We start from the raw sequence: 23,182 nt of genomic DNA on the forward strand, positions 1-23,182 counted from the left end.
CTTTCCAAATGGGACCGGTCATGCGGGTTATAGAAAGTTCGATAAAAGCAAGCGACTCCGTTGAAATCATAAAACAAAGCTACACTGGCTGACAGTTAATGCTTCCGAGTTTGTGATGTGATGTTAAAATCAATTTGCTTCCCCTAGGTATCTGCTTTATGATTACTGCCTCGCAAAAGTCAATCAGGCCGAGATCACTCAATCATGATGAGATGGCGAATAAGAAATTGCTGTTGAGTAACTATAGGGTATTTGGATCACACGTTGTCAGTATGGCTATAGCATATTTGCTCCGATGTACGTTCGATAATTAGAACTCAAAAATTGATTTCTAATGACATTTCCAATTCGAAATGGCAGCCAATTATTTGACTTGAAACGCAAACATGCAATATGGGTGTCTATAGATCCAGCATAGTGATTACAATTTGACCATCGGTGTTTCAAAATGGCTTTATAAATTGATGTACGAGATCAACTTATTTAGTCCGACGAGTAGAACTTGCAAAAAAATCTTGGCTAAGGCACAGAACTTTTGAAACTTTATTCACAAATTAAATAATGATTGAATAGGATTTTTCAGCTTTGCCATTTTTGTTGGTTATGCAAGGAGGCGAAATAATGGCACCAACAACACCCATTTAAAGTCTACAATGCATAGTACTTAAGAATTCCAATCCTATTTCAATAAAACTTCTTGAACAATGACCATCGGAAACAGCTTGTCTCTGGATCGTAAATTGCTCCCAAGTAACAGTTGTTCAAAAACTTCCAGTTTCTTCATGTTTAATAGCAGCAGCAGCAGCAACTACATATTCACTGTCTTAGACATGATTATGAACCTCCTCGGGCTCCAGGCGACACCGAAATCTGCTCGCCATACTCAAGCACCGTGAAAAAGCTGTACATGTTGTACAACTTCTTTCACCAATCTGGCGAAAGATGGCTTCGCAGCGCTCTCGCTCGAACAACAAAATCAAATAGTTTAATGCAAAAGAAGCGGTTGAAACGGTGCCAAAAGTTGTCCGCCTTCTTCATGAGTTTTCCCCGAAAGCGCCAATAAATAAAACGAAGATACTGCTGGGACTGGGAGACAGCATTTTGCTGTTTCTTATTGAAACGTTAGGACCCAGAAGCGCCAACTTGGTCAAAACTGTTGAAGGAGACGCACGAGGCAAAGCCGATTTTCTCCAGAAAAGTAGCAAAAATGAAAATTATTGGAGAACATCCCGAAACTGCTCTTCTGACTATCCAAAGTTGGTGCCTATGCTAGGACCTGAGTTACGGTTTATGTTTTCTAGAAGAGCGAGGGAGACTATGTGTATATGCACCTATTCGATGATTCGGTGTTGTGCTTAAGCACTTGAATAATAAATAGACAAAGTTGAACTTTGAGGTCAGCATCTACACGCGATGAAAAAACGATACACGAGGTGCGTCTTCTATTGGATTGGGGCCTTTTTCGGATAATGATCAATTAGAGCACAGTGTGTTAAAGCGTACGAAAGATACATGAATATTTGAATAATGTTTCGACAGTCGATGATATCAATTTTATGGTTCAACTTTATTAGATTAATTCTGAACCGTAATTAGATCAGAAGTATTTAATAAATAAACCACCCAAACTCTGAATAATTGATTGAAGGCCAGGAATTTCGTTTTGACGGGGACATTTACGTTGCGCATAGACTATACATTAATCTATCAGTATTATGTAATATCTAGTTAGAATTGACTACTAAATGTTATCACGATCCCACGTGTGTTCGTAGACCGCCTCAATAACCTCCGATATAAAGTTGTCGTTTCCAAAGATTTCGTTAACCAAAATGATATTATATTCTAAACCACTAAATCATCAGATCAAATTGACCCTTATTTTATACACTGTAAAGAACTCACCATCGTTGAACGAAAACGAGACAAAAGTCGTAAAACGTCAGAAAGAAGAGATATAAGAGCCCTTAAATGATGGCGCGATCGCACAGCGGCCATAGTCAATGGCATTCCTAGCGGACATGCTAACCTGACAACCCGAACCGACTCGACTGCTGGGACCAGCCAGCAGCATAAGAATAAGACCATCGACAAGCGCACGAGATGGCTTGCGCGGACCACACGAAAACCGAACAATGAGGCCTGCCATAAAGCGGCAGATTTTATGGGAGAATGCTTTTTTCCTGTCGCAGTTTTTCACCAGGCGAGATTTTAGTGGTGCATTGTTTTTCACTTTGCTGAAAACAGAATGGGCGCTGTTTACTGCACGGGGAAAGGAAAGGATGTCTTCTTTGACTGTTTCCTTTCAATGCAGTCAAGTGTGATTCGAAATGGGCCGTTATCGTCATTCTGCTTTAGTTATGTTTTTTTCTATTGATGGAATTTTAAATAAAGATTTGACAGAGATTCCTATTTTACGATTAGGATTTTATGATGAGTCTTTTTTATACCATGACTCTACTCATTCTGGAACTTGCTCTGTCATTCAATTTAAGGTTTTTATTACCATTCATCAGGCTTTCTATGCGTTTCAGTAAACAGGGTTCTGTTGTTACACGATTTTTCTTCGTTCGTATTTTTGATCGTGTGACTTCAATTCAACAACAATTTTTTTTCAACATGTTTCAAAAATTCTTGAATAAATCCAAGAAAAAATCACATGATAATTAATATGCGTTAAACATTCAGGATGAGTGCAAATTTGAAAAAATGAAAATCGTGTAAAAACAGAATCCAGTGTACATGAATATGATTTAGTGAGATAGTAGAACCTATAGACGAGCGTAAGTATAGTTGGGTTCGTTTTTTGACCGTGTACCACCGTGTACCACATTCCACCCTCAAATTTTTTCATTGAAATCATGACGTCATGCTCGTTTGGAGACACGTTTGACAGTTCGTTTGGAGACAGAGGATTTATCTTCGCTCATTTATATATTCTACTATCTATAGTGGCTATTGTTTCTGTCTTGAAGGTAGAAAGAGTAGAAAGATCTATTTTTAATCAGACGATGTTTGATACATAGTTCGTAATGAATTTGATTGACCCTATGCAATTTTTTCACCAGGTTGCACAAGAAGTAATCAAACCATCCTCTTCTCCATGTTCCAGGTGGCAAGCGGACGTTTCCGACAGCGAAGTGACACATGTTTCACACAATGTAACGAACTTCGAGTTCCTCTACGAACCATTTTACGTAGCACCCGATACGGTGCCCCCTCACGATGAACGATTTCTTGGCTACGGATACACGAGAAACACTCAGGTAAGATGCACAATAACAAAAACGATTTTTACGTGTCTTTTTGATTGACGAAGTGTCGCTGTACATTAAAGATAATTTTCTGAAATGGACAACCTCTGACAACTTTTTATATGTAGGAGTGATTGGTGCAAGTCCTTGGAGTCTCCAGTTTTCCAGAGGAATACCCAGAGTTCGGAGGAAATCCTGAAGGAACTTCCAGAAGAATTGCTTGAGGATATTTCGAAGAAACTCCTGAAGGAACTTCCGAAAGAATTCCTGAAGGAACTTCCGAAGGAATTCCTAAAGGAACTTCCGGGAGAATTTCTGGAGGTACTATCGGAGGAACTTCAGGAGGAATCTCCGGAAAATCTTCCAGAGAAATCCCTGGAGGAGCTTCTGTAGAAATTCCTAGAAGAACTTCCGTAATTCCTGGAGGAAGTTCCGAAGGAATTCCTAGAGGAAGCTCCGGAGGGGTTCCTAGAGGAACTTCCGGAGAAATTCGCGGAGGAACTTCCGGAGGAATTCCTGGAGGAACTTCCGGAGGAATTCCTGGAGTAACTTCCGGGAGAATTCCTGGAGGAACTTCCGGAGGAATTCCTGGAGGAACTTCCGGAGGAATTCCTGGAGGAACTTCCAGAGGAATTCCTGGAGGAACTTCCGGAGGAATTCCTGGAGGAACTTCCTGAGGAATTCCTGGAGGAACTTCCGGAGGAATTCCTGGAGGAACTTCCGGAGGAATTCCTGGAGGAACTTCCAGGAGGAATTCCTGGAGGAACTTCCGGAGGAATTCCTGGAGGAACTTCGGAGGAATTCCTGGAGGGAACTGGAGGAATTCCTGGAGAAACTTCCGGAGGAATTCCTGGAGGAACTTCCGGAGGAATACCTGGAGGAACTTCCGGAGGAATTCCTGGAGGAACTTCCGAGGAATTCCTGGAGGAACTTCCGGAGGAATTCCTGGAGGAACTTCGGAGGAATTCCTGGAGGAACTTCCGGAGGAATTCCTGGAGGAACTTCCGGAGGAATTCCTGGAGGAACTTCCGGAGGAATTCCTGGAGGAACTTCCGGAGGAATTTCTGGAGGAACTTCCGGAGGAATTCCTGGAGGAACTTCGGAGGAATTCCTGGAGGAACTTCGGAGGAATTCCTGGAGGAACTTCCGGAGGAATTCCTGGAGGAACTTCCGGAGGAATTCCTGGAGGAACTTCGGAGGAATTCCTGGAGGAACTTCGGAGGAATTCCTGGAGGAACTTCCGGAGGAATTCCTGGAGGAACTTCGGAGGAATTCCTGGAGGAACTTCCGGAGGAATTCCTGGAGGAACTTCCGGAGGAATTCCTGGAGGAACTTCCGGAGGAATTCCTGGAGGAACTTCCGGAGGAATTCCTGGAGGAACTTCCGGAGGAATTCCTGGAGGAACTTCGGAGGAATTCCTGGAGGAACTTCCGGAGGAATTCCTGGAGGAACTTCCGGAGGAATTCCTGGAGGAACTTCCGAGGAATTCCTGGAGGAACTTCCGGAGGAATTCCTGGAGGAACTTCGGAGGAATTCCTGGAGGAACTTCCGGAGGAATTCCTGGAGGAACTTCGGAGGAATTCCTGGAGGAACTTCCGGAGGAATTCCTGGAGGAACTTCCGGAGGAATTCCTGGAGGAACTTCGGAGGAATTCCTGGAGGAACTTCGGAGGAATTCCTGGAGGAACTTCCGGAGGAATTCCTGGAGGAACTTCCGGAGGAATTCCTGGAGGAACTTCCGGAGGAATTCCTGGAGGAACTTCCGGAGGAATTCCTGGAGGAACTTCCGGAGGAATTCCTGGAGGAACTTCCGGAGGAATTCCTGGAGGAACTTCCGGAGGAATTCCTGGAGGAACTTCCGGAGGAATTCCTGGAGGAACTTCCGGAGGAATTCCTGGAGGAACTTCCGGAGGAATTCCTGGAGGAACTTCCGGAGGAATTCCTGGAGGAACTTCCGGAGGAATTCCTGGAGGAACTTCCGGAGGAATTCCTGGAGGAACTTCCGGAGGAATTCCTGGAGGAACTTCCGGAGGAATTCCTGGAGGAACTTCGGAGGAATTCCTGGAGGAACTTCCGGAGGAATTCCTGGAGGAACTTCGGAGGAATTCCTGGAGGAACTTCGGAGGAATTCCTGGAGGAACTTCCGGAGGAATTCCTGGAGGAACTTCGGAGGAATTCCTGGAGGAACTTCCGGAGGAATTCCTGGAGGAACTTCCGGAGGAATTCCTGGAGGAACTTCCGAGGAATTCCTGGAGGAACTTCCGGAGGAATTCCTGGAAGGAACTTCCGGAGGAATTCCTGGAGGAACTTCGGAGGAATTCCTGGAGGAACTTCCGGAGGAATTCCTGGAGGAACTTCCGGAGGAATTCCTGGAGGAACTTCGGAGGAATTCCTGGAGGAACTTCCGGAGGAATTCCTGGAGGAACTTCCGGAGGAATTCCTGGAGGAACTTCCGGAGGAATTCCTGGAGGAACTTCCGGAGGAATTCCTGGAGGAACTTCCGGAGGAATTCCTGGAGGAACTTCCGAGGAATTCCTGGAGGAACTTCCGGAGGAATTCCTGAGGAACTTCCGGAGGAATTCCTGGAGGAACTTCCGGAGGAATTCCTGGAGGAACTTCCGGAGGAATTCCTGGAGGAACTTCCGGAGGAATTCCTGGAGGAACTTCCGGAGGAATTCCTGGAGGAACTTCCGGAGGAATTCCTGGAGGAACTTCCGGAGGAATTCCTGGAGGAACTTCCGGAGGAATTCCTGGAGGAACTTCCGGAGGAATTCCTGGAGGAACTTCCGGAGGAATTCCTGGAGGAACTTCCGGAGGAATTCCTGGAGGAACTTCCGGAGGAATTCCTGGAGGAACTTCCGGAGGAATTCCTGGAGGAACTTCCGGAGGAATTCCTGGAGGAACTTCCGGAGGAATTCCTGGAGGAACTTCCGGAGGAATTCTGAGGAACTTCGAAGAACTTCGAGGAATTCCGAAGGAACTTCCGGAGGAATTCCGAAGGAACTTCGGAGGAATTCGAAGGAACTTCCGAGAATTTCGAAGGAACTTCCGAAGGAACTTCAGAATTCTGAAGGAACTTCCGGAGGAATTCCTGAAGGAACTTCCGGAGGAATTCGAAGGAACTTCCGGAGGAATTCCTGAAGGAACTTCCGGAGGAATTCGAAGGAACTTCCGAGGAATTCGAAGGAACTTCCGGAGGAATTCGAAGGAACTTCAGAGGTGAAGGAACTTCGGAGGAATTCCTGAAGGAACTTCCGGAGGAATTCCGAAGGAACTTCGGAGGAATTCGAAGGAACTTCGGAGGAATTCAGAAGAACTCAAGAATTCGAAGGAACTTCCGGAGGAATTCGAAGGAACTTCCGGAGGAATTCCTGAAGGAACTTCCGAGGAATTCGAAGGAACTTCCGGAGGAATTCCCGAAGGAACTTCCGAGGAATTCGAAGGAACTTCCGGAGGAATTCCCGAAGGAACTTCCGGAGGAATTCCAGAAGGAACTTCGGAGGAATTCCGAAGGAACTTCGGAGGAATTCGAAGGAACTTCCGGAGGAATTCCCGAAGGAACTTCGGAGGAATTCAGAAGACTTCAGATTCCAGAAGAACTTCGGAGGAATTCGAAGGAACTTCGGAGGAATTCCCGGAACTTCAGAATTCAGAAGGAACTTCCGGAGGAATTCCCGAAGGAACTTCCGGAGGAATTCCTGAAGGAACTTCGGAGGAATTCGAAGGAACTTCCGGAGGAATTCCCGAAGGAACTTCCGGAGGAATTCGAAGGAACTTCCGGAGGAATTCTCGAAGGAACTTCCGAAGAATTCGAAGGAACTTCGGAGGAATTCGAAGGAACTTCGGAGGAATTCCCGAAGGAACTTCCGGAGGAATTCGAAGGAACTTCGGAGGAATTCCCAGAAGGAACTTCCGGAGGAATTCGAAGGAACTTCCGGAGGAATTCGAAGGAACTTCGGAGGAATTCGAAGGAACTTCCGGAGGAATTCGAAGGAACTTCCGGAGGAATTCGAAGGAACTTCCGGAGGAATTCCGAAGGAACTTCCGGAGGAATTCCAGAAGGAACTTCGGAGGAATTCCGAAGGAACTTCCGGAGGAATTTCGAAGGAACTTCCGGAGGAATTTCGAAGGAACTTCCGGAGGAATTCCGAAGGAACTTCCGGAGGAATTCGAAGGAACTTCCGGAGGAATTCCCGAAGGAACTTCCGGAGGAATTCGAAGGAACTTCCGGAGGAATTCCCGAAGGAACTTCAGATTTGAGAACTTCCGGAGATTCGAAGGAACTTCCGGAGGAATTCCCAGAAGGAACTTCGGAGGAATTCGAAGGAACTTCCGAGGAATTCCCGAAGGAACTTCCGAAGGAATTCTGAAGGAACTTCCGGAGGAATTCCGAATCGGAAAGGAACTTCGGAGGAATTCCAGAAGGAACTTCCGGAGGAATTCCCGAAGGAACTTCCGGAGTGAATTCGAAGGAACTTCCGGAGGAATTCCGAAGGAACTTCCGGAGGAATTTCGAAGGAACTTCCGGAGGAATTCCCAGAAGGAACTTCCGGAGGAATTCTGAAGGAACTTCCGGAGGAATTCCCGAAGGAACTTCCGGAGGAATTCCCGAAGGAACTTCCGGAGGAATTCCCGAAGGAACTTCGGAGGAATTCGAAGGAACTTCGGAGGATTCGAAGGAACTTCGGAGGAATTCGAAGGAACTTCCGGAGGAATTCCAGAAGGAACTTCCGGAGGAATTCGAAGGAACTTCCGGAGGAATTCCCGAAGGAACTTCCGGAGGAATTCCAGGAACTTCCGGAGGAATTCCCGAAGGAACTTCCGGAGGAATTCCCGAAGAACTTCCGGAGGAATTCCGAAGGAACTTCCGGAGGAATTCGAAGGAACTTCCGGAGGAATTCCGAAGGAACTTCCGGAGGAATTCCCGAAGGAACTTCCGGAGGAATTCGAAGGAACTTCCGGAGGAATTCGAAGGAACTTCCGGAGGAATTCCAGAAGGAACTTCCGGAGGAATTCCCGAAGGAACTTCCGGAGGAATTCTGAAGGAACTTCCGGAGGAATTCCTGAAGGAACTTCCGAGGAATTCGAAGGAACTTCCGGAGGAATTCGAAGGAACTTCGGAGGAATTCGAAGGAACTTCGGAGGAATTCGAAGGAACTTCCGGAAGAATTCCCGAAGAACTTCCGGAGGAATTCCCGAAGAACTTCCGGAGGAATTCCCGAAGGATTTTCTGGAGGAATTCCCGAAGGAACTTCCGGAGGAATTCATGAAGAAACTTCCGGAGGAATTCCCGAAGGAACTTCCGGAGGAATTCCAAGAGAAGGAACTTCGGAGGAATTCCCGAAGGAACTTCGGAGGAATTCCTGGAGGAACTTCCGGAGGAATTCAGAAGGAACTTCCGGAGGAATTCCCGAAGGAACTTCCGGAGGAATTCGCGAAGGAACTTCCGGATGAATTCTCGAAGGAACTTCCGGAGGAATTCCCGAAGGAACTTTCGTAAGAATTCCCGAAGGAACTTTTGGAGGAACTCCCGAAGGAACTTCCGCAGATATTCGCGAAGGAACTTCCGAGGAATTCCTGGAGGAACTTGCGGGTAATTCCTGGAGGAACTTGCGAAGGAATTTCTGGAGGAAGTTATGAAGGAATTCCTAAAGGAACTTTCGAGGAATTCCTGGAGGTACTTCCGTAGAATTCCTGGAGGAACTTCCGAGGAGTTCCTAGAAAAACTTCCGAGGAATTCCTGGAGGAATCTCCGAGGGAATTCCTGGAGGAAACTTCCGAAGGAATTCCTTGAGGAACTTCCGAAGGAATTCCAGGAGGAACTTTAGAAACGAATTCCTGGAGGAACTTCCGAGAGAACTCCTGGAGGAGCTTCCGAAGGAATTGCTGGAGGAACTTTCGTAGGAATTGGTGGAGGAACTTCCGGAGGAATTCCTGGAAGGAACTTCGGAGGAATTCCTGGAAGAACTTCGGAGAACTTCAGAGAACTTCAGATTCAGAAGGAACTTCCGGAGGAATTCCTGAAGGAACTTCCGGAGGAATTCCTGGAAGGAACTTCCGGAGGAATTCCTGGAGGAACTTCCGGAGGAATTCCTGGAGGAACTTCGGAGGAATTCCTGAAAGAACTTCGGAGGAATTCCCGAAGGAACTTCCGGAAGAATTCCCCGAAGGAACTTTCGAAGTAATTCCTGAAGTAACTTCCGGGGGAATTCCTAAAGTAACTTCAAGAGGAATTCCTGAAGGATCTTCCGACAGAATTCCTAAACGAACCTCCGGAGGAATTCCAGAAGGAACTTCGAAGAAATTTCCGAAGGATCTTCCGGAAGAATTCCTGAAGGAACTTCCGGAGGAATTCGAAGGAACTTCCGGAGGAATTCCCGAAGGAACTTCCGGAGGAATTCCTGAAGGAACTTCGGAGGAATTCCTGAAGGAACTTCCGGAGGAATTCGAAGGAACTTCCGGAGGAATTCCCGAAGGAACTTCCGGAGGAATTCCTGAAGGAACTTCCGGAGGAATTTCGAAGGAACTTCCGGAGGAATTCGAAGGAACTTCCGGAGGAATTTCGAAGGAACTTCCGGAGGAATTCCGAAGGAACTTCCGGAGGAATTCCCGAAGGAACTTCCGGAGGAATTCGAAGGAACTTCCGGAGGAATTCCCGAAGGAACTTCGGAGGAATTCCAGAAGGAACTTCCGGAGGAATTCCTGAAGGAACTTCCGGAGGAATTCGAAGGAACTTCCGGAGGAATTCGAAGGAACTTCCGGAGGAATTCCTGAAGGAACTTCCGGAGGAATTCGAAGGAACTTCCGGAGGAATTCCTGAAGGAACTTCCGGAGGAATTCCTGAAGGAACTTCCGGAGGAATTCCTGAAGGAACTTCCGGAGGAATTCCTGAAGGAACTTCGGAGGAATTCGAAGGAACTTCCGGAGGAATTCCTGGAAGGAACTTCCGGAGGAATTCGAAGGAACTTCCGAGGAATTCCTGGAAGGAACTTCCGGAGGAATTCTGAAGGAACTTCCGGAGGAATTCCTGAAGGAACTTCGGAGGAATTCGAAGGAACTTCCGGAGGAATTCCCTGAAGGAACTTCCGGAGGAATTCCCGAAGGAACTTCCGGAGGAATTCCTGAAGGAACTTCCGGAGGAATTCGAAGGAACTTCGGAGGAATTCGAAGGAACTTCCGGAGGAATTCGAAGAACTCGGAGAATTCGAAGGAACTTCCGGAGGAATTCCCGAAGGAACTTCCGGAGGAATTCCTGAAGGAACTTCGGAGGAATTCGAAGGAACTTCCGGAGGAATTCCAGAAGGAACTTCCGGAGGAATTCCTGAAGGAGCTTTCGAAGGAATTCCTGATGGAACTTTCGGAGGAATTCCCGAAGGAACTTCCGGAGGAATTTCGAAGGAACTTCCGGAGGAATTCCAGAAGGAACTTCGGAGGAATTCGAAGGAACTTCGGAGGAATTCCGAAGGAACTTCCAGGAATTCCTGAAGGAACTTCCGGAGGAATTCTGAAGGAACTTCGGAGGAATTCCTGAAGGAACTTCCGGAGGAATTCGAAGGAACTTCGGAGGAATTCCTGGAAGGAACTTCCGGAGGAATTCCGAAGGAACTTCGGAGGAATTCCCGAAGGAACTTCCGGAGGAATTCGAAGGAACTTCCGGAGGAATTCCTGGGAACTTCCGAGGAATTCCGAAGGAACTTCCGGAGGAATTCCTGAAGGAACTTCCGGAGGAATTCCAGAAGGAACTTCCGGAGGAATTCGAAGGAACTTCGGAGGAATTCCTGGAGGAACTTCCGGAGGAATTCCTGAAGGAACTTCCGGAGGAATTCCTGAAGGAACTTCGGAAGGAAATCCTGTAGAAACTTCCGGAGGAATTCCTGAAGGAACTTCCGGAGGAATTCCAGAACTTCGGAACTTTCCGGAGGAATTCCTGAAGGAACTTCCGGAGGAATTCCTGAAGGAACTTCGGAGGAATTCGAAGAACTTCCGAGGAATTCCTGAAGGAACTTCCGGAGGAATTCGAAGGAACTTCGGAGGAATTCCTGAAGGAACTTCCGGAGGAATTCTGAAGGAACTTCCGGAGGAATTCGAAGGAACTTCGGAGGAATTCCTGAAGGAACTTCCGGAGGAATTCCTGGAAGGAACTTCCGGAGGAATTCGAAGGAACTTCCGGAGGAATTCGAAGGAACTTCCGGAGGAATTCCGAAGGAACTTCCGGAGGAATTCCTGAAGGAACTTCGGAGGAATTCCTGAAGGAACTTCCGGAGGAATTCCTGAAGGAACTTCCGGAGGAATTCGAAGGAACTTCCGGAGGAATTCCTGAAGGAACTTCGGATGAATTGCTTAAGGAACTTCTGGGGGAATTGCTGAAGGTACTTCCGGAGGAATTCCTGAAGGAACTTCCGAGGAATTCCTGAAGGAACTTCCGGAGGAATTCCTGAAGGAACTTCGGAGGAATTCTGAAGGAACTTCCGGAGGAATTCCTGAAGGAACTTCCGGAGGAATTCCTGGAAGGAACTTCCGGAGGAATTCCTGGAGGAACTTCCGGAGGAATTCCTGGAGGAACTTCCGGAGGAATTCCCGAAGGAACTTCCGGAGGAATTCCTGAAGGAACTTCCGGAGGAATTCCTGAAGGAACTTCCGGAGGAATTCCTGAAGGAACTTCCGGAGGAATTCCTGAAGGAACTTCCGGAGGAATTCCTGAAGGAACTTCCGGAGGAATTCCCGAAGGAACTTCCGAAGTAATTCCTGAAGGATCTTCCGTAGGAATTCCTGAAGGAACTTCCGTAGGAATTCCTGAAGGAACTTCCGGAGGAATTCTGAAGGAACTTCGGAGGAATTCGAAGGAACTTCGGAGGAATTCCTGAAGGAACTTCCGGAGGAATTCGAAGGAACTTCCGGAGGAATTCTGAAGGAACTTCCGGAGGAATTCCAGAAGGAACTTCCGGAGGAATTCCGAAGGAACTTCCGGAGGAATTCGAAGGAACTTCGGAGGAATTCCTGAAGGAACTTCGGAGGAATTCCCGAAGGAACTTCCGGAGGAATTCGAAGGAACTTCCGAGGAATTCCAGAAGGAACTTCGGAGGAATTCGAAGGAACTTCCGGAGGAATTCGAAGGAACTTCGGAGGAATTCCCGAAGGAACTTCCGGAGGAATTCCCGAAGGAACTTCGGAGGAATTCGAAGGAACTTCCGGAGGAATTCTCGAAGGAACTTCGGAGGAATTCCTGAAGGAACTTCCTGGAGGAATTCCTGAAGGAACTTCCGGAGGAATTCTCGAAGGAACTTCCGGAGGAATTCCCGAAGGAACTTCCGGAGGAATTCCCGAAGGAATTTCCGGAGGAATTCCTGAAGGAACTTCCGGAGGAGTTCCCGAAGGAACTTCCGGAGGAATTCCCGAAGGAACGTCCGGAGGAATTCCCGAAGGAACTTCCGGAGGAATTCCCGAAGGAGCTTTCTGATGGAACTTCCAAAGGTATTCTCGAAGGAACTTCCGGCGGAATTCCCGAAGGAGCTTCCGAAGGAATTCCTGAAGGAACTTCCTGAGGAATTCTTGAGGAAACTTCCAATGGCATTCCCGAAGGAACTTCCGGCGGAATTATTGAAGATACTTTCGGCGGAATTATTCAAGGAACTTGGGCGGAATTCTTGAAGGAACTTCCGGTGGATTTTTTAAAATAACTTCCGGAGGAATTTTTCTGGTACTATTTTGTATTATTTAAGGGTACAAAATTTGAAATGTCGATGTTGATTCGAAACGAGACGAAACGAAATATAGATTTACTTTCGAGACATCAAAACGAAATAAAGGTCCATTTAATTCGATATTTTTTTTTCCTCGGAATTTTTATTGAATTGATTTCACATTATGTGCGCAATTCTGATTTAATTTTTTCGAAGTTGGTAATTAATGGTAGGAGAGGAGGTTCGGTTGTGGGCACCCTTTTGTGTTTGGTCCATAACTTTGGCCCTGGTTGATCTTATGCCGACATTTGCATAGCAAACGAAAGCTAAACTTATAACCTCACTACTAGCAAAGAAATTAATATGATTTCATCGATTTAGAAAAAAAAAAGACAATTTAGAAAATTTGACATTTTTGGACATTTTCATTGGGCACCCTTGAAAACTTAGCTAAAAGTAAAGAAGCATGAATTAAAAACCACCCAGATTTAAAGACAAGGAAAACTTTATTCATTCTAAAAGCCAGGAGACGCTAAAAAAACTCAAATCAATTCACCTAGCAGTGATGATGCCTCCCTCGGTGCATTAAGGAGGATGTTGAAAAAAATCACATAAGAAAGGTCTAAAATAGCACTTTAGGTAAATGGGTTTTAATTTTTCATTTATTTACGTTTTATTGGTATGCATCACAGTCAAAAAAAATACTGATGAATCACCCTAGCGGCAATAGTGCCTTTCTCGTTCATTTCAAAAAATAATATTTTGGCCATAAATTTTTATCCCATAGTCCGATCTGACCAATTTTCAATGGGAAACAATGGGAAAGCATTCCCTGTCGAATGCAACTTGTTGGAAGCAAATCGGTCAACGCTTTGTTCCAAAAAGTGTGTGTATAATGACTAAACATGCCCAAAGAACAAAAATATTAAATAAACTCATTATTTCGAACAATTATGTCAAACTAATTATAAAAACTGCCTTAAAACGTTATTAAAAATAAGTTAAAGGACAAGTAAAACAATATTGAATGATTTATCAGTAAAATGAGGGTGTCCATAACCGAACCAATAAAGGTGCCCACAACCGAATTTCGCAGCCTTTTTGGAAAGAGAAGAAAAAAAAATCGCGCAAAAATTTTGTTGGCAATCGACATTGGGCCTTAAAATAGACTAAATTTACTGTGTAAATACGCATTAGAACTCACTTTTTGAATTAAATCCTTTAATTTATGACACTTTGAAAAAGGCAAAAAAAAACTTTCGTGTTGTTTTTCTTGTACGAAAAATTTATTTGTTTCTAGTTCAAAGTAGAGATGCCCATCCGGTTTGATATTGAGCACAAAACATCATGCTATTATAACAAACAAATGACGGTTGTCAGAATGACAGCATCTCTTATCTGTCAAAAGATACATAGGGGTGCCCATAATTGAACGGTGCCCACAACCGAACCTCCTCCCCTAATTAATGGTAAACGAACTTCCGCGGAATTCCGTTAAATTTCGTTAAAAGCTAGTTTTTTGAAGCGAAATTTTTGTAATTTTACGAAACGAAACGAAGTCAAGAAATCAGATGTCGCTATGCTTAAATTCCGCGAAATTACGCAAAATTTCGTTTCGAACCAACTGAAACGAAATTTTTCGAAATACCGCATATGCTTAGTATTGTTTACTGATTTGTATTTTGACCTTAACTGTAAGACCGTCTTCAGGGTCTCATACAAGTCGTGCAAGTGCAAGTCGAGTCAAGTACGAGACACTGAAGACGGCCTTGCAGTTGAGGTCGAAATACGTATCCGTCAAAAATACAACGTAGTGTTAATAAATGGAATAGTACTAAACTCGTCTCATGACAGGTGTATTAATTTTGATCAAATCATGGAATAATAAAAAAGAAAGGCAAATACGCATTCCTTCGTCAAAATTTTTACCATCCCACTTTTTCGTTTACTCTGTTCGTCGTTGGTTTCCGTTGGCATCCATGCTCTGGTCACTCATCACATTATGACAACCCATTTCATTTCTCTCATCCTGTCTTTGACCCTCATTCCGTGAAGCGCGTAAAAAACACGCAATATGACGGGGTGTGAAATGAGGAGGTGCAAAAAATTTGCATACTAATGGAAATTATTAGCTGCCTCTGGCTCACGGTTGGTTGGCGACACTGACTGGCTGTGATGACCGAGACTGCAGACAACCCTCCAAAGGCAACGACAACGACGATGACGACGAATGCGATGGAGTCTACACGGGTGAACTAAGCATGAAAGTCATAAAAAAGGTTTATATTTGTAAGCCTTGTGTGCGCTGCATCACTGGGGACCGTCTGCTTCTCAGAGTTGCGGGCTTGTATTTTATGGCAAAAATTCGTCCTTTATCTCATTAAGTAGCCGGGTTGTTTCGGGGGGTTGGATTTGTTACTTTCCAGGGCGAATATTTAAGGCAATTTGGAATTCTTTCTTTCTAACTTTTTCTCCTATTTTTAAATTGAAGCTGGCTTTGATTATGATTAAACCTCAAACGAGAACATATTTCTATGGTAAACATATTTCTATGTTTAGTATCATAATTGAAACAATGTGAATATAATTGTTGGCCTCTGCTATAGCATCAGTTCTACTTGTAACTCTAACAGTCAATAGGGTTGTGTATTGAGTGTCATGCATGGATGAGTGGGTGTTTTATTGGTCATCAACAGTGTCCGTACTAAACAAACTAAATGTTGACAAGCAACTTGTAAAAACAGAAGGCTATTCTATACTTTTACATCGATCATTTGCTTTTTGTCACGAAAATTACTTTTAATTTTTTTTATATTTAAGCGCCCTTCTGTAGGCAGCGTTTTACACCTTCTACATTACTTATAATGCATGTCCCAACAACATATATTTTTTATGTTTTCTTCAAAAAGACTGTACTAACCTGATACTTTGAGATAAGCCAGTCATTAAATCTTTCGAAAAAGTACCAAAACTGCGATAAATCTCGCTCTGCCATCCGACTCATCAAAGAGTGGTGAACACAGTTTCGAACGAGTACGCAACGCAAATACACCACTTCCTTCTCAAGAACTTTTTTTTTCGCGAACGCATCGCCGTTGATGCCACATGGTGCCCCGTTATCTTGCCAAGCTTCGCCAGAGGTGATGGCAGAATTTCCTGCTGAAGCGGTGTGAATTTTATGCGTAAAGTTTTTTCAACCACCAAATGCAACGTCGCCACTCGCGTTCTGGAGAGCACAAGGTGCAGGCCATTTGCTCCTCATTGTGGGCCGTAATTTATGAGCCAGGAAGTAAATTTTAAGACTGGGAAGGTATCTGGGTTCATTCATTTTGGCGCCGCATTCGCACCACCACGGGGAAAGCGTCGTTGCGAGCGAAGCGCGAAGAGTTTCCACCTGACTGGTTGACTGAGAACGGTAATGGTCTGTGTTTTATGATCTGGTACCAGCCACGGAAAATAACTGGCGCTTTGCGAAGAATATTGCCGTGATGAGTACAGCGAGGGTATAAGTCTCGGATGACAGTGTAGAAGGATTTGATGATCGTAAAATATGTACTTATCTGGGAAGAACTGCAAAGGGCCAATGAAGTATGATTTTGTATGACAAATTTGGCATTGTTCGACAACAGTATCTACCCGTTCTATTCATTCCTTGTTGGTCTAGTTTACATCCATGGATGATCTATATTCATAAAACAAAGTTGGGGTTTATACGACCGCGCATCATCCGAGAACGGATATGAATCGGGATGAAGCAAAAATATGATGAGACCGAAAAACTTTGAAACACGAAATTAAATCCTTCCGAAGAATCGATGTAGGGTTGACGCAAGTATTTTCGTCTTTTCATCACCAATAGAAACCAAGAAATAAATAAACGAGAAAACAAATGAAAGATAAAATAATATCTCATGGCTCCGATGTTGATCCCATCAAAAAGCAGTGAGCACACATGTTGCCAAAAAGAAGCGACGAAATTTGTGCCGTACTTCTTTATTTTGCAATGAGATGAATATATGTTCAGTGAGATGGAGATCGGAACAGTTTCCTTATGTTTCAATTCGTTTTGCAATATTTATGTCAATAAAACATTTTAAAGTTTGTCTGGTCTGCAAACCTTGCTGGCTGCACATTTCTCCTTTTTGTGGCCGATGGATCGCTACTGAGAACTATTTTTACCGGTTTTATTTTTATCCAAGAATTCTTCCGGGATTTTTATCAAAAAATCCTCAAGAAGTTCACTCGGGAGCTCCTCTAGAAATTTTCACAGATACACTCTCAGAAATTCCGTGAGAAATTTTCTCAAGGACTTCCTGCTGAAATTCTTTAAGGAGGTTTTTTAGGAAAACTCCCACGAACTATACAAAGCTCCCCAGACATTCTCTTTGAATTCCTTTCGAAATTTGAAAGAAATTCGTTCAGGTAGGTATTTCCTCCAACATTTCTTCTAGATTTCCATCAAAAAAATTGCTAAAGAATTGTTTAGAAATTCTTTTGGAAATTATTCAAAAGTTCCTTGAGAAGCTCACGAGTTGATTAATCCAGTTATTCTTTTAGAAATTCCTTCATGAATTCTTGTGAAAATGTCTCTAAGCATTTTCACCAGAAATTTCTTTGTGTCATAAGACGAGTTTAGCACAATTCCATTGAATTCCACCACCTCGTAATACTTTTACATATACTTATTTCGACCTTAACTGTAAGGTCGTCTCCAGTGTCTCGTACTTGACTCGACTCAAGTCGACTCAAGTACGAGACATTGAAGACGACCTTACAGTTGAAGTCGAAATACGTATATGTAAAAGTATTACGAGGTGGTGGAATTAAATGGAATTGTGCTAAACTTGTCTTATGACAGTGAAAACATTCCACTAAAAAAGAGCTAAATAATTTTCTTTCAGAATTTACCCAGAAACCATACACATTTTTTTCGGGAAACGCCTCTGGAAATTCCGCCGGAATTATGCTACAGAAGTTACATACGAAATTTCTCCAGAAATTATCTTTTCTTCTCCAAAAACTGTTCCAGGGATTTCTTTGGAAATTACGTTCAGAATTCTCCTAGAAACTCCTCTAGAAATCCTTCTACATTTTTTTCTGGAAATTTATCCAAAAACTCCTTCGGAAATTCTTTTTGAAATTTATCAAGGTATTCGCCAATAAATTCCTGGTCTGAGAAATTCCTCTTTCAGGAGAGCTTACGAAGTAATTTTGATGGGAATATCGGAAAGAGTTCTTAAGAGGTGAAATTTTAGAAGAAATTTGCAAACGAATATCTGGTTCGACATTTCTTCAAACATTTCTGAAAAAAAAATCAGATTTGTTGTGAATCTCCCGATGGACATCAAGGGGACATTGTGGGATAAATACAAGCATTTTTGAAAGAATTTTTTTTTGTCTTTATTATCGAGACTTTCAGACAAAAGAAGTTTATAAATAATTTAAAAAAAATCCTGTTAAATTTCAAAATTCTGAAAAAATGTTTGTTTGTCATATCAAAGGAATGATCGAAGAACTTTTCGAATGCGTTACAGGATCAAATTTCTAAAAATAAATTTCCACATTTTCTATAAGAATCAATGATAGATGGATTTAAAAAAAATGTAAGGATATGTCATATCCTCACTATGTTTTTCGCAATTCAAAGGAGGAAATTAGCTGCATGCTATGTACAATTCTGGGTGGGTTGCCATCCAATGATTTCGAGTATTAGACTTTATCGGAAATTATAATAAACTAGATGAACCAGCAGACGTTGTCATGTATAGTGGGTAAGAATCCGCGTTGTGAACTGCACATAAAACATTGTCAAATATAACCATTTTCTCAATTGGTCAAAGGCCAGTAAATCAACCGAAACATTCAGACAGTCTGACAATTTTGTTGGGTTGTAGGACAAAAGGTCGAAGGTCAAAAGGTCGAAGGACAAAAGGTCGAAGGTCAAAAGGTCGAAAGGACAAAAGGTCGAAGGGACAAAAGGTCGAAACAAAAAATCTGAGTCAAAAGGTCGAAGGGTCAAAAGATCGAAAGGACAAAAGGTCGAAAGAACAAAAGGTTGAAAGGACAAAAGGTCGAAGGGTCAAAAGGTCGAAGGGTCAAAAGGTCGAAACAAAAAAATCTGAGCCAAAAGGTCGAAGGACAAAAGGTCGAAGGTCAAAAGGTCGAAGGTCAAAAGGTCGAAAGGACAAAAGGTCGAAAGGTCAAAATGTCGAAAGGTCAAAAGGTCGAAACAAAAAAATCTGAGCCAAGAGGTCAAAAGGTCGAAAGGTCGAAAGGTCAAATGTCGAAACAAAAAAATCTGAGCCAAAAGGTCGAATGTCAAAAGGTCGAAAGGTCAAAAGGTTGAAAGTAAAAACGTTGGAGGACAAAAGGTCGAATGAAAAAAGACAAAGGGTCGAAAAAGAGACGGTCGAAAGGCAAAACAGTTGAAAGAACAAAAGATAGAAATTGCGGTTGTTGGACAAAGGGTCGAAGGTCGAAAAAATTGGGCAAAACGTCGAGTGTTGATCAATCATTCCTTTGCACATTTATGTTTTACCTGATATTTCATTATTGAATTTTTCCTTCTTTTAGTCATAGGCCGCTCTTTCTTGATTCACATATTTATATTATATATTATATTATATTTTATTGTTGAATTTTTCCTTCTTTTAATCAAAGGCTTGTCATTCGAGTTTCGCACATTAATATTTATTTGTGTTTAACCTTATTTTCATTGTTGATTCTTTTCATTCTTTTATTCATAACCTTTTCTTTCGAGTTTCGCATTTTTCTACCGCATATGAAATACCAACACTTGAAAACATTTCATTCTAGAATTTTCTTTTTGTTGAAACATAGGGTATTCTTATTTTTATCAAAGTATTGCTAGGCTTTATTAACTTCAATTGTAATTCATGAAAATAGTTCTTCACTCATTTTCATCAAAATGATGATTCAAAATATATAATTTTAGCTTAACATACCATCTTCTGGCAGTAATTTTATTTTTATGTGCTCAAAAGATGATACGTTTTTGTTCACAGAATTTGTTTTTAAGTAACTATGCACGAATGTACAAAATTACATTTTTTTATTATTAGAAACCGTTACGCTGTAAATTTGGGAGGGGTATGTAATTGCCAAAATTTGCATTAGGGAAGATCCATTAATTACGTAACGCAAAAATAGGGAATTTTCAACCCTCCCTCCTGCTCCCGTATGTCTGACTTTTTGTAAGAAACATGTGAAAATTTTGTATAGATCGTCACACTTCACTCAACCCTCTCCCTTACGTGATTTGTGAATGTTTGTGTTTCATTTTGAAGTCAACTAGTAACCCTCTAACGCCCAAGACCGCCTTCAGACGGGAAACTTTAATATTTTTTGACCTGTTTTTCATTCAACCTTCTGTTATTTTTTCGACCCTCTTTTCCTTCGACGTTTTGTCATTTTGACCTTTTGTACTTTCAATTTTTTTACTTTCGACCTTTTAACTTTTCGACATTTTATCCTTTCGACCTTTTGTTTTCGACCTTTTATCCTTTCGGTATTTTGTCCTTTCGAACTTTTATCCTTTCGACCTTCTATCCTTTCGGCCTTTTATTCTTTCGACCTTTTGTCCTTTCGACCTTTTGTCCTTTCGACCTTTTGTCCTTTCGATCTTTTGTCCTTTCGACCTTTTGTTCTTTCGACCTTTTGTCCTTTCGATCTTTTGTCCTTCGACCATTTGTCCTTTCGACCATTTGTCCTTTCGACCTTTTGTCCTTTCAACCTTTTGTCCTCTCGACATTTTGTCTTTTCGACCTTTTGTCCTTTCGACCTTTTGACCTTTCGACCTTCTGACCTCTCGACCTTTTGTCCTTTCGACCTTTTGTCCTTCGACCTTACGACCTTCGACCTTTTGACCTTCGACCTTTTGACACAGATTCTTTTGTTGTTTTGTCTTTACTCGCCGAAAATTATTGATAAAAATCCCAAACATCATCCCGCTGGGATCAATTCAAAGAAAACACATATCTGAATCGTAAACCATGCGTATGACCTCTAAGGGCCTGTATGGGCACCATGGGTTACTATTGTTTTTGTATCGAGCCCATTTGACTCGGTAGACCAATTTGTCTAAACTCCCGAACTTAGAACATCCGGTTTGGACATATCCAAATCGTAAATCATGCATATGGCCTCTAAAAACATGTATGAATCCCAAGTTACAATTGGCATTGTATCGCACCCAGTTCACTTGGTAAACCAATAGATCGTAAACTATGCCCATATCCTCTAAGGGCCTTTATGGATACTATGGGTTGCTATTGGCTATGTGTTGAGTCCAGTTGACCTGGTAGACTAAATCGTCTGAGCTCCTGAATGATTTGAAGAACCTCATCCGGTTTGGAAACATCCAATTCTTTAATCATGCTCATGGGCTCCGAGGGCATGTATGGAACCCATGGGTTGCTATTGACTTTGTATTGAGCCCAGTTGACTTTGTGGACCAACTTCAGAATGGTTTGGAGAACTTAGAACAAGCGGTTTGGACATATCTAGATCGCTAATTATGCGCATGGCCTCCGAGGCCTGTATGGACTTTATGGGATACTATTGGTTTCATACCATGCATATGACCGGGTAGCACAAATCGGTCAAAAAAAGGGGTTGCAGCAATTTGATTGTGACTGGTCACATATTGGTTTCAGTAACCTATGTGGAACATGTGTGCTGCTATGGAGACCAAGACTCTGAAATCCAGATTGGTTTGAAGAATGTAGGACATTTGTAGAAATTTTGCCCGCATTCATGATAAGTAATCTATGAAATAGTATTGGGAACATTTCTGAGAAAAAACGTCGTTCAAAGTAGGTCAACATTCAGGAACATAGTTTTTCACAAAATGGGGAAAGTCAAGAAGTTTCAGACCTTCACATTTTTGTGTTAAAAAGTTATCACAACCTGAAAGTGCGATTCGGGTCATATTGACCCGAATACGTTAGAAACGTTAAACTGGCCTTGACAGTAAAAATATTGAAAGGTACGAAACCCATTATCCTACCACTTCAATAATCTTTACGTACAAATTCAGCTGTCAATTCATTGAATGATTGGCAGTGGTTAATTTTTAACCCGCCGTTGCCAGCATCCTGGCGCTATCGTATATGCGCAAATGATCAGCATGAGTTAAGTTAACCGCCAGAGATGTGTATGGCGAAAAACATCTAACGGTGGTTTTCTCAAAATTATGAACTATTTGGTATTGGTTATGTAGGAGGGTGTCGACTAATACGCTTAACTAATCTTTTTTCGATAAAAGTGCTTCATTTTGAGAAATCGAGTCTTATATGCCTTTCGCCATACTGATTTCAGAAAGTCAAATCCTAGTGTGCCGTTGTTAGCACGCTCAAAGTAGGCGGTTCATTACCAAACAGTTTTTCGTGAAAAGTTCCTACTTTTGAGAAATCCCGCGTTAGATGCCTTTCGCCATACAAATTTCTGAGCAGAGTAGTGTCTCTTAACATTTCGCACTACTCCATAACAAAACGAGGATTTACAAAAAGTACATGCTTGGTAGTTTCGTCGACCCCTGGACAGGCTTGCTAGACGAGAGAGTGCGATGGCCACCGTCTGCAACATTTCGTTCGACACCTATGTAATTTCGGTCGCACACGCACTTTCTGTAGGCCAGGGAATTGTGGCATGGGACGGGAAGAAAACTTCGATAATTCACAACAACCTTTCCGGAGACCGTATGGGGGTTGCTAACCCTCTTCTAGTCTTCGTTCCACTTCTATCATGTAGGTATCGACTCAAGGACTAGAGGAAGGATCAGCATAGTGGCATCGCATGCGCGTAACAGATCAGCTTTCAGTGTACCCCCGTTTAGCCTTCCAGTGCTACCTTCAGTCCCAGGGCCTCGGTCCTACCCTCCACCTACGAACCTGACGAGGATCCCTCATCCTCGGTTGCTGCACACCATCACGACCACGTAGCGGATTGCTTAACGAAAGTTTTAGATGGAGCCCTCATGAATACTTCAGTTCAGTTCCATAACTAGGGCTACAGAGCTTTACGTCAATGGACGACTCCACTCCATTCCGACGAAATTTGCTGGTTGAGCCGTTATTGACTATATAGAACCACCTTGAGTTTTGCTATGGCCCTCTTGCAAGGTTCACCTCTTTGATTGGTGCATTGGCTACCCAACATTATTTCCCAAGTATTGATGTCACTCCAGAGGATAACCGGTTTCCGATCGAATTGCTCTATTGGTCATCGT

At 43.1% G+C, this 23,182-nt stretch overlaps 1 protein-coding gene across 3 annotated transcripts in view; it reads left to right on the forward strand.

The window, feature by feature from the left end:
* Nucleotides 1-23,182, forward strand: part of LOC134219455 (beta-1,4-glucuronyltransferase 1) — a 98,770-nt gene that overhangs the window by 43,522 nt on the left and 32,066 nt on the right. For all 3 annotated transcript variants that reach the window (XM_062698187.1, XM_062698185.1, XM_062698186.1), the window contains exon 4: nucleotides 3,113-3,266. In XM_062698187.1, coding sequence (XP_062554171.1) covers nucleotides 3,113-3,266 — 154 coding nt within the window. The remainder of the gene's footprint in view (nucleotides 1-3,112; nucleotides 3,267-23,182) is intronic.

This window comes from Armigeres subalbatus, chromosome 3 (assembly GCF_024139115.2).
Source record: "Armigeres subalbatus isolate Guangzhou_Male chromosome 3, GZ_Asu_2, whole genome shotgun sequence".
Taxonomy (NCBI): domain Eukaryota; kingdom Metazoa; phylum Arthropoda; class Insecta; order Diptera; family Culicidae; genus Armigeres; species Armigeres subalbatus.